General features: G+C 52.3%; 1 protein-coding gene across 1 annotated transcript in view; it reads left to right on the top strand.

Annotated features, from left to right (window-relative positions):
- The window catches only part of nhej1 (nonhomologous end-joining factor 1), a 35,844-nt gene extending 27,757 nt beyond the window's left edge, over window positions 1–8,087 (top strand). Inside the window, exons 6-8 of the mRNA XM_079264010.1 lie at window positions 5,077–5,239; window positions 7,799–7,887; window positions 7,973–8,087. Coding sequence (XP_079120136.1) covers window positions 5,077–5,239; window positions 7,799–7,887; window positions 7,973–8,044 — 324 coding nt within the window. The 3' untranslated portion in view covers window positions 8,045–8,087. The remainder of the gene's footprint in view (window positions 1–5,076; window positions 5,240–7,798; window positions 7,888–7,972) is intronic.
- The last annotated feature ends 4,170 nt before the right edge of the window (window positions 8,088–12,257 follow it).

Below are 12,257 nucleotides of genomic sequence, written 5' to 3'. Positions count from 1 at the left end.
CACCAGTTTCTCCTGGTCAATATTTGAGGAGCTAATTTGGAGAGTTTGTCCTCTTCATCAGAGAGAGAGGAAAAAAGAGTGTTTTTCTACACGCTGGCCATGGCTTCGCATAATGTCACAGGATCTGACCTGCAGCCATATCTAACCCGCTGGGCTGCTGTTACACGTTTCTGCTTCAGCTGGAGTCACGAGTGCAGCTGTAATTAAATGGTTATCGTAGCAGCAGCCCACCATCACACCCCGTCATACCTCCCCATCACACCCCGTCATACCTCCCCATCACACCCCATCATACCTCCCCATCACACCCCGTCATACCTCCCCATCACACCCCCATCACACCCCGTCATACCTCCCCATCACACCCCGTCATACCTCCCCATCACACCCCCATCACACCCCATCATACCTCCCCATCACACCCCGTCATACCTCCCCATCACACCCCCATCACACCCCATCATACCTCCCCATCACACCCCGTCATACCTCCCCATCACACCCCCATCACACCCCGTCATACCTCCCCATCACACCCCCATCACACCCCGTCATACCTCCCCATCACACCCCGTCATACCTCCCCATCACACCCCCATCACACCCCGTCATACCTCCCCATCACACCCCGTCATACCTCCCCATCACACCCCCATCACACCCCATCATACCTCCCCATCACACCCCGTCATACCTCCCCATCACACCCCCATCACACCCCGTCATACCTCCCCATCACACCCCGTCATACCTCCCCATCACACCCCGTCATACCTCCCCATCACACCCCCATCACACCCCATCATACCTCCCCATCACACCCCGTCATACCTCCCCATCACACCCCCATCACACCCCATCATACCTCCCCATCACACCCCGTCATACCTCCCCATCACACCCCCATCACACCCCGTCATACCTCCCCATCACACCCCCATCACACCCCGTCATACCTCCCCATCACACCCCGTCATACCTCCCCATCACACCCCCATCACACCCCGTCATACCTCCCCATCACACCCCGTCATACCTCCCCATCACACCCCCATCACACCCCATCATACCTCCCCATCACACCCCGTCATACCTCCCCATCACACCCCCATCACACCCCATCATACCTCCCCATCACACCCCGTCACACCCCGTCATACCTCCCCATCACACCCCGTCATACCTCCCCATCACACCCCCATCACACCCCGTCATACCTCCCCATCACACCCCCATCACACCCCGTCATACCTCCCCATCACACCCCGTCATACCTCCCCATCACACCCCCATCACACCCCATCATACCTCCCCATCACACCCCATCATACCTCCCCATCACACCCCATCATACCTCCCCATCACACCCCATCATACCTCCCCATCACACCCCCATCACACCTCCCCATCACACCCCGTCATACCTCCCAATCACACCCCCGTCACACCCCATCATACCTCCCCATCACACCCCGTCATACCTCCCCATCACACCCCCATCACACCCCATCATACCTCCCCATCACACCCCCCGTCATACCTCCCCATCACCCCCCGTCATACCTCCCCATCATACCTCCCCATCACACACCCCGTCATACCTCCCCATCACACCCCCGTCATACCTCCCCATCACAACCCCATCACACCCCGTCATACCTCCCCATCACACCCCGTCATACCTCCCCATCACACCCCCCGTCATACCTCCCCATCACACCCCCCGTCATACCTCCCCATCACACCCCCATCACACCCCATCATACCTCCCCATCACACCCCCCGTCATACCTCCCCATCACACCCCCCGTCATACCTCCCCATCACACCCCCCGTCATACCTCCCCATCACACCCCATCATACCTCCCCATCACACACCCATCATACCGCCCCATCCACTCTCCATCACACCCCCATTACACCCCCATCATACCTCCCCATCACACCCCATCATACCGCCCCATCCACTCTCCATCACACCCCCATTACACCCCCATCATACCTCCCCATCACACCCCATCATACCTCCCCATCACACCCCCATCACACCCCATCATACCTCCCCATCACACCCCCCGTCATACCTCCCCATCATACCTCCCCATCACACCCCCCGTCATACCTCCCCATCACACCCCCGTCATACCTCCCCATCACAACCCCATCACACCCCGTCATACCTCCCCATCACACCCCCGTCATACCTCCCCATCACACCCCATCATACCTCCCCATCACACCCCCCGTCATACCTCCCCATCACACCCCCCGTCATACCTCCCCATCACACCCCCGTCATACCTCCCCATCACAACCCCATCACACCCCGTCATACCTCCCCATCACACCCCCGTCATACCTCCCCATCACACCCCCATCACACCCCATCATACCTCCCCATCACACCCCCCGTCATACCTCCCCATCACACCCCCCGTCATACCTCCCCATCACACCCCCGTCATACCTCCCCATCACAACCCCATCACACCCCGTCATACCTCCCCATCACAACCCCCGTCATACCTCCCCATCACAACCCCATCACACCCCGTCATACCTCCCCATCACACCCCGTCATACCTCCCCATCACAACCCCCGTCATACCTCCCCATCACACCCCCGTCATACCTCCCCATCACACCCCCATCACACCCCATCATACCTCCCCATCACACCCCCATCACACCCCATCACACCTCCCCATCACAACCCCCGTCATACCTCCCCATCACACCCCGTCATACCTCCCCATCACACCCCCATCACACCCCATCATACCTCCCCATCACACCCCCATCACACCCCATCACACCTCCCCATCACACCCCCCGTCATACCTCCCCATCACACCCCCCGTCATACCTCCCCATCACACCCCCGTCATACCTCCCCATCACAACCCCATCACACCCCGTCATACCTCCCCATCACACCCCCCGTCATACCTCCCCATCACACCCCCATCACACCCCATCATACCTCCCCATCACACCCCCCGTCATACCTCCCCATCACACCCCCCGTCATACCTCCCCATCACACCCCCGTCATACCTCCCCATCACAACCCCATCACACCCCGTCATACCTCCCCATCACACCCCCCGTCATACCTCCCCATCACACCCCCATCACACCCCATCATACCTCCCCATCACACCCCCCGTCATACCTCCCCATCACACCCCCCGTCATACCTCCCCATCACACCCCATCATACCTCCCCATCACACACCCATCATACCGCCCCATCCACTCTCCATCACACCCCCATTACACCCCCATCATACCTCCCCATCACACCCCATCATACCGCCCCATCCACTCTCCATCACACCCCCATTACACCCCCATCATACCTCCCCATCACACCCCATCATACCTCCCCATCACACCCCCACCATACCTCCCCATCACACCCCCATCATACCTCCCCATCACATCCCCGTTATACCGCCCCATCACACCCCACCACACACCCATCATACCTACCAATCACACCCCCATCATACCTCCCCATCATACCTCCCCATCACACCCCCACCATACCTCCCCATCACACCCCCCATCATACCTCCCCATCACACCCCCAATAATACCTCCCCGTCACACCCCCATCATACCTCCCCATCACACACCCATCATACCTCCCCAACCACTCTCCATCACACCCCCATTACACCCCCGCCATACCTCCCCATCACACCCCCCATAATACCTCCCCATCACACCCCCATCATACCTCCCCATCACACCCCATCATACCTCCCCATCAACTCCATCACACCCCCATTATACCTCCCCATCACACCCCCATTATACCTCTCCATCACACCCCATCATACCCCTACCATACCTCCCCATCACACCCCCATTATACTTCCCCATCACACCCCCTATAATACCTCCCCGTCACACCCCCATCATACCTCCCCATCCACTCTCCATCACACCCACATTACACCCCCATCATACCTCCCCATCAAATCCCCATTATACCGCCCCATCACACCCCATCACACACCCATCATACCTCCCCATCACACCCCCACCATACCTCTCCATCACACCCCCATCATACCTCCCCATCACACACCCATCATACCTCCCCAACCACTCTCCATCACACCCCCATTACACCCTCATCATACCTCCCCATCACATCCCCATTATACCTCCCATCACACCCCCATTATACCGCCCCATCACACCCCATCACACACCCATCACACCCCCATCATACCTCCCCATCACACCCCCACCATACCTCCCCATCACACCCCCACCATACCTCCCCATCACACCCCCACCATACCTCTCCATCACACCCCCATCACACCCCCATTATACCTCCCCATCACACTTCATCATACCTCCCCGTCAACTCTCCATTATACCTCCCCATCACACCTCTCTATCACATTGTCTGATCAACCCTCCATCTTACTCCTCATTACCCGTTATTGGCCTAACCCCCCAAATCCCCCCCCCCCCCTTTACACCTTAAAAACCCCATCATTCCCTCCATCATAAGTCAGAGATGTGACTCCTGCAGCTGTAAACTAACAAACCCGCTGGATTTTAAAGGATTCATTGTCTCTAAAACGTCTTTTCACTGAATGAACATATCGAGGATCAGGGGACATCTCTGAAAGCCTTTCTGAGTGATTTCACTTGATTTCCAATTGAGAAACATAACTGCTCTTAATGCAGAAGATCACCAGCATCCAACCTTATCCCATGCTTACAGAGATTCCTTCTGACTCTCTGCAGTGATTGATGATATCATACATGTAGATTGTGGGATCTTAAAAGTCTGAGGAACATTTTTCTGGAACTAACTGTGCCATGTCAGTGGCTCAGAGCAGGTTGTTTAATGGTGTGAGTCCCTCTCTGCCGTCGTCATGGCCAGACACTTCACCCTCCTTGCCTCTGTGTCTGTCCATCTTTCCATTGGAGAGACTCACAGCTGATTCCTCTGAGTGATTTATCTAATCTTTATTCTGCCTCCATCTCCATCATAGATGGGTTATTCCTCCAACTTAACTCAGTGTTTCTTCTGCTCCTGTCAGAATCTTCCTCTGCTCTGGTCTGAACTCTCCGACGCTCAGGGCTTCAACCCCGACCTCCAAAAGCTTTACACTGCTGCTATCGCTTGCAGGGCCGCACCTAAACGCAAACTGTCGGAGGAAGACCAGCACGTTGCCACGGAACCAGCCGCCAACTCATCCCCTGGTGAGTTATGGTTCCTTGTCTGAGAAACTGATGTTCTCGTCAGGACCAGCTAAGTTTATTTCACTTCATTCAGCCAGAATACACCAGATTAAATCAGACTAAACCAGACTGAACCAGATGAAACCAGATAAAATAACATGAAAGCAGGTAAAACCAGATGAAAACAGATGGAACCAGATAAAACCAGATGGAACCAGATAAAACCAGATGGAACCAGATAAAATCAGATGGAACCAGATAAAACCAGATGGAACCAGATAAAATCAGATGGAACCAGATAAAACAGATGGAACCAGATAAAACAGATGGAACCAGATAAAACAGATGGAACCAGATAAAACCAGATGGAACCAGATAAAACAGATGGAACCAGATAAAACAGAATCAGATAAAACAGATGGAACCAGATAAAACCGATGGAACCAGATAAAACCAGATGGAACCAGATAAAACAGATGGAACCAGATAAAGCAAGATGGAACCAGATAAAACCAGATGGAACCAGATAAAACCGATGGAACCAGATAAAACCAGATGGAACCAGATAAAACCAGATGGAACCAGATAAAACCAGATGGAACCAGATAAAACAGATGGAACCAGATAATACAGATAGAATCAGATAAAACAGATGGAACCAGATAAAACCGATGGAACCAGATAAAACCAGATGGAACCAGATAAAACAGATGGAACCAGATAAAGCAAGATGGAACCAGATAAAACAGATGGAACCAGATAAAACCAGATGGAACCAGATAAAAACAGATGGAACCAGATAAAACAGATGGAACCAGATAAAACAGATGGAACCAGATAAAACCAGATGGAACCAGATAAAACCAGATGGAACCAGATAAAACAGATGGAACCAGATAAAACCAGATGGAACAAGATAAAACAGATGGAACCAGATAAAACCAGATGGAACCAGATAAAACCAGATGGAACCAGATAAAACCAGATGAGAACGGATGAAAATGGGTAAAACCAGATAAAACCAAATGAAACCAGATGGAACCAGATAAAACCAGATAAAACCAGATGGAACCAGATAAAACCAGATGGAACCAGATGAGAACAGATGAAAACGGGTAAAACCAGATGAAACCAGATAAACCAGATGGAACCAGATAAAACCAGATGGAACCAGATAAAACCAGTTGGAACCAGATGAGAACAGATGAAAATGGGTAAAACCAGATAAATCCAGATAAATCCAGATAAAACCAGATGAAACCAGATGGAACCAGATAAAACCAGATGGAACCAGATAAAACCAGATGGAACCAGATGAGAACAGATGGAACCAGATAAAACCAGATGGAACCAGATGAGAACAGATGGAACCAGATAAAACCAGATGGAACCAGATGAGAACAGATGGAACCAGATAAAACCAGATGGAACCAGATGAGAACAGATGAAAACGGGTAAAACCAGATAAAACCAGATGGAACCAGATAAAACCAGGTGGAACCAGATAAAACCAGATGGAACCAGATAAAACCAGATGGAACCAGATGAGAACAGATGAAAACGGGTAAAACCAGATAAAACCAGATGGAACCAGATAAAACCAGGTGGAACCAGATGAGAACAGATGAAAACGGGTAAAACCAGATAAAACCAGATGGAACCAGGTGGAACCAGATAAAACCAGATTGAACCAGATTGAACCAGATTGAACCAGATGGAACCAGATGGAACCAGATGAGAACAGATGAAAACAGGTAAAACCACATGGAACCAGATAAAAACAGATGAGAACAGATGAAAACATATCTGAGAACATGCGAGAACATATTTATCTGAGTTTAAACTGGGATGGTGATGCCGTCTGCATGAAAATTATTTTTTTATGAAAATTATTTTCATATTTAACAAATACAAACATGTTTTTTCAGAGTTTTTTTTCCCTAAGTTTTATGTTAATATTTTGGTGCATTTTGGGTCACCGTGTTAATAAAGTTGGGTAAAAGTGTAAAGAAAATGAGATGATGAAATTCTGTTGAAAACCTGGAAGCATGCAGGAAATGTTTTCTATGTGGTCTAAAAGACAGTTCCCAGGCCGTCGTCGGGCCGTCGTTGGGTGACCGTTGAGTTATAAGCCAAAACTTTTCAAACAATGTCCTCCACAATTCTACAATAACATCTCTTTATTTATTATATGCAATCGTTATTAATCATTATACAGCAGTCATTTCCAGATCGGGGCTCCTGGAAATGTGGGGCACCATGGTGGTGTGGGGGTCCATGGTGGTGTGGGGGCACCATGATGGTGGGGGGGTGGGGTCCTGGCGGTGTGGGGGCACCATGATGGTGGGGGGGTGGGGCCCTGGCGGTGTGGGGGCACCATGATGGTGGGGGGGTAGGGTCCTGGCGGTGTGGGGATCCATGGCGGTGTGGGGATCCATGGCGGTGTGGGGGGGTGGGGTTCCTGACGCTGGGGAGGGTCCTGGCGGTTGGTTGTTTAGTGGTTCCGCTGTGAGAACGCCTCATGTATCCTGATACAAACAGGTTCATACGTGTAAGTCAACACTGTTTGTTTGTGACCAGATGTTGTATCGGCCGACTCCGATCCAGCAGAAGACGGGAACCAGGACCAGAGGAGTCCAGTGGAGATATCCGGACCAGCAACACAGCAGGTAGATTGTGTGGTTTTAAGCAGAAAACCAGGATGAGGGTCTGAAACCCGGAAACGGCTCACATAGAACTGTTTTTTTCCCACAGCCGGTCCCGTCCGAACACGCACAGCGACCTTCCTCCAAACCAAAGAAGAAGAAGGTGGGCCTGTTCAGATGAGCCTCAGCAGCAGGACGTTTTTATTTGATGTTTTTACTGATGCAACTTTTTACATGAAACTTACTGGTTTTACTGGTTTTATGTGAATAAAGCTCTGAGTGACTTTTTACTGGTTGCTATGGTTTCTTCCTCACCATCCTGTCTCCATGGAGAGGCTTCCAGATGTTCTCCGGCTCAGATCCAGCTGGAGCTGGCTCTGACTGGAAGGGAACGCTGCTGAAGCTCGGAGAGCAGCGGTTCTGAATGGTTCTGGTTCCGTCTGACCAGCAGAGACCTTCATCAGCCAAAACTGTTGGACCAGACGTGGCGTAGCTCCGGTCTGGACCTGCTGTCAGGAGACCAGAACCAGGACCTGAGAGATGCATCTGGACCTTCAGCTGATCTGTTGGCCGAGGCCTCGTCAGAAACGGTCTCCATGGAAACGTGACAGTCAGGAAGCCAGAAAAGGTCACATGAACCAAGAACTGGACTGAAGATCAGTGGAAACAGACTGGGACACCGTCAGACTGGGATCTAGTCAGGCTGGGACCCCGTCAAACTGGGACCCAGTCAGACTGGGATCTAGTCAGACTGGAATCTAGTCAGACTGGAACCTAGTCAGACTGGGATCTAGTCTGACTAGATCCCAGTCTGACTAGATCCCAGTCTGACTGGGTTCCAGTCTGACTAGATCCCAGTCTGACTGGGTCCCAGTCTGACGGGGTCCCAGTCTGACGGGGTCCCAGTCTGAGTGGGTGCCAGTCTGACTAGGTTTCAGTCTGACGGGGTCCCAGTCTGACTAAATCCCAGTCTGACTAGGTTCCAGTCTGACTGGGTTCGTCTGACTAGATTCCAGCCTGACTAGATTCCAGTCTGATTGGGTTCCAGTCTGACTGGGTTCCAGTCTCACAGGGTCCCAGTCTGACTAGATCCCAGTCTGACGGGGTCCCAGTCTGACTAGATCCCAGTCTGACTGGGTCCTAGTCTGACTAGGCTCCAGTCTGACTGGGTCCCAGTCTGACTGGGTTCCAGTCCTACTAGATTCCAGTCTGACTAGATTCCAGTCTGACTGGGTTCCAGTCTGACTAGATTCCAGTCTGACTGGGTTCCAGTCTCACAGGGTCACAGTCTGACTAGATTCCAATCTGACTGGGTTCCAGTCTGACTGGGTTTCAGTCTGACTGGGTTCCAGTCTCACAGGGTCCCAGTCTGACTAGATCCCAGTCTGACGGGGTCCCAGTCTGACTAGATCCCAGTCTGACTGGGTCCTAGTCTGACTAGGCTCCAGTCTGACTGGGTCCCAGTCTGACTGGGTTCCAGTCCTACTAGATTCCAGTCTGACTAGATTCCAGTCTGACTGGGTTCCAGTCTGACTAGATTCCAGTCTGACTGGGTTCCAGTCTCACAGGGTCCCAGTCTGACTAGATCCCAGTCTGACGGGGTCCCAGTCTGACTGGGTTCCAGTCTGACTAGATTCCAGTCTGACTGGGTTCCAGTCCGACTGGGTTCCAGTCTGACTAGATTCCAGTCTGACTGGGTTCCAGTCTGACTGGGTTTCAGTCTGACTGTGTTCCAGTCTCACAGGGTCCCAGTCTGACTGGGTTCCAGTCTCACAGGGTCCCAGTCTGACTAGATCCCAGTCTGACGGGGTCCCAGTCTGACTAGATCCCAGTCTGACTAGATGCCAGTCTGATGGGGTCCCAGTCTCACAGGGTCCCAGTCTGACGGGGTCCCAGTCTGACTAGATTCCAGTCTGACTGGGTTCCAGTCTGACTGGGTTCCAGTCTGACTAGATTCCAGTCTGACTGGGTTTCAGTCTGACTAGGTTCCAGTCTGACTAGGTTCCAGTCTGACTGGGTTACAGTCTGACTAGATTCCAGTCTGACTAGATTCCAGTCTGACTGGGTTCCAGTCTGACTGGGTTCGTCTGACTAGATTCCAGTCTGACTAGATTCCAGTCTGACTGGGTTCGTCTGACTAGATTCCAGTCTGACTAGATTCCAGTCTGATTAGATTCCAGTCTGACTAGGTTCCAGTCTGACTGGGTTCCAGTCTGACTAGATCCCAGTCTGACGAAATCCCAGTCTGACTGGGTCCCAGTCTGACGGGGTCCCAGTCTGAGTGGGTGCCAGTCTGACTAGGTTTCAGTCTGACGGGGTCCCAGTCTGACTAAATCCCAGTCTGACTAGGTTCCAGTCTGACTGGGTTCGTCTGACTAGATTCCAGCCTGACTAGATTCCAGTCTGATTGGGTTCCAGTCTGACTGGGTTCCAGTCTCACAGGGTCACAGTCTGACTAGATTCCAATCTGACTGGGTTCCAGTCTGACTGGGTTTCAGTCTGACTGGGTTCCAGTCTCACAGGGTCCCAGTCTGACTAGATCCCAGTCTGACGGGGTCCCAGTCTGACTAGATCCCAGTCTGACTGGGTCCTAGTCTGACTAGGCTCCAGTCTGACTGGGTCCCAGTCTGACTAGGCTCCAGTCTGACTGGGTCCCAGTCTGACTGGGTTCCAGTCCTACTAGATTCCAGTCTGACTAGATTCCAGTCTGACTGGGTTCCAGTCTGACTAGATTCCAGTCTGACTGGGTTCCAGTCTCACAGGGTCCCAGTCTGACTAGATCCCAGTCTGACGGGGTCCCAGTCTGACTGGGTTCCAGTCTGACTAGATTCCAGTCTGACTGGGTTCCAGTCCGACTGGGTTCCAGTCTGACTAGATTCCAGTCTGACTGGGTTCCAGTCTGACTGGGTTTCAGTCTGACTGGGTTCCAGTCTCACAGGGTCCCAGTCTGACTGGGTTCCAGTCTCACAGGGTCCCAGTCTGACTAGATCCCAGTCTGACTGGGTCCCAGTCTGACTAGATCCCAGTCTGACGGGGTCCCAGTCTGACTAGATCCCAGTCTGACTAGATGCCAGTCTGATGGGGTCCCAGTCTCACAGGGTCCCAGTCTGACGGGGTCCCAGTCTGACTAGATTCCAGTCTGACTGGGTTCCAGTCTGACTAGGTTCCAGTCTGACTAGATTCCAGTCTGACTGGGTTTCAGTCTGACTAGGTTCCAGTCTGACTAGGTTCCAGTCTGACTGGGTTACAGTCTGACTAGATTCCAGTCTGACTAGATTCCAGTCTGACTGGGTTCCAGTCTGACTGGGTTCGTCTGACTAGATTCCAGTCTGACTAGATTCCAGTCTGACTGGGTTCCAGTCTGACTGGGTTCGTCTGACTAGATTCCAGTCTGACTAGATTCCAGTCTGATTAGATTCCAGTCTGACTAGGTTCCAGTCTGACTGGGTTCCAGTCTGACTAGGTCCCAGTCTGACTGGGTTCCAGTCTGACTAGATTCCAGTCTGACTGGGTTCCAGTCTCACAGGGTCCGAGTCTGACTAGATCCCAGTCTGACGGGGTCCCAGTCTGACTAGATCCCAGTCTGACTGGGTTCCAGTCTGACTAGGTTCCAGTCTGACTAGGTTCCAGTCTGACTGGGTTACAGTCTGACTAGATTCCAGTCTGACTAGATCCCAGTCTGACGGGGTCCCAGTCTGACTAGATTCCAGTCTGACTAGGTTCCAGTCTGACTGGGTTCCAGTCTGACTAGATTCCAGTCTGACTAGGTTCCAGTCTGACTAGATCCCAGTCTGACTGGGTTCCAGTCTGACTAGATCCCAGTCTGAGTGGGTCCCAGTCTGACTGGGTCCCAGTCTGACTAGATCCCAGTCTGACCAGATCCCAGTCTGATGGGGTCCCAGTCTGACTAGATCCCAGTCTGATGGGGTCCGAGTCTGACTAGGTCCCAGTCTGACTAGATCCCAGTCTGATGGGGTCCCAGTCTCAATGGGTCCCAGTCTGACTGGGTCCCAGTCTGACTAGATCCCAGTCTGACGGGGTCCCAGTCTGACTAGATTCCAGTCTGACTAGGTTCCAGTCTGACTGGGTTTCAGTCTGACTGGGTTCCAGTCTGACTAGATTCCAGTCTGACTGGGTTCCAGTCTGACTGGGTTCCAGTCTGACTAGATTCCAGTCTGACTAGATTCCAGTCTGACTGGGTTTCAGTCTGACTAGGGTCCAGTCTGACTAGGTCCCAGTCTGACTAGATTCCAGTCTGACTAGGTTCCAGTCTGACTGGGTTCCAGTCTGACTAGGTTCCAGTCTGACTGGGTTCCAGTCTGACTAGATTCGAGTCCTACTAGATTCCAGTCCTACTAGATTCCAGTCTGACTAGATTCCAGTCTGACTGGGTT

Source organism: Telmatherina bonti (assembly GCF_933228915.1).
Source record: "Telmatherina bonti genome assembly, chromosome: 24".
Taxonomy (NCBI): domain Eukaryota; kingdom Metazoa; phylum Chordata; class Actinopteri; order Atheriniformes; family Telmatherinidae; genus Telmatherina; species Telmatherina bonti.
This window is presented reverse-complemented; position numbering and strand designations above follow the sequence as displayed.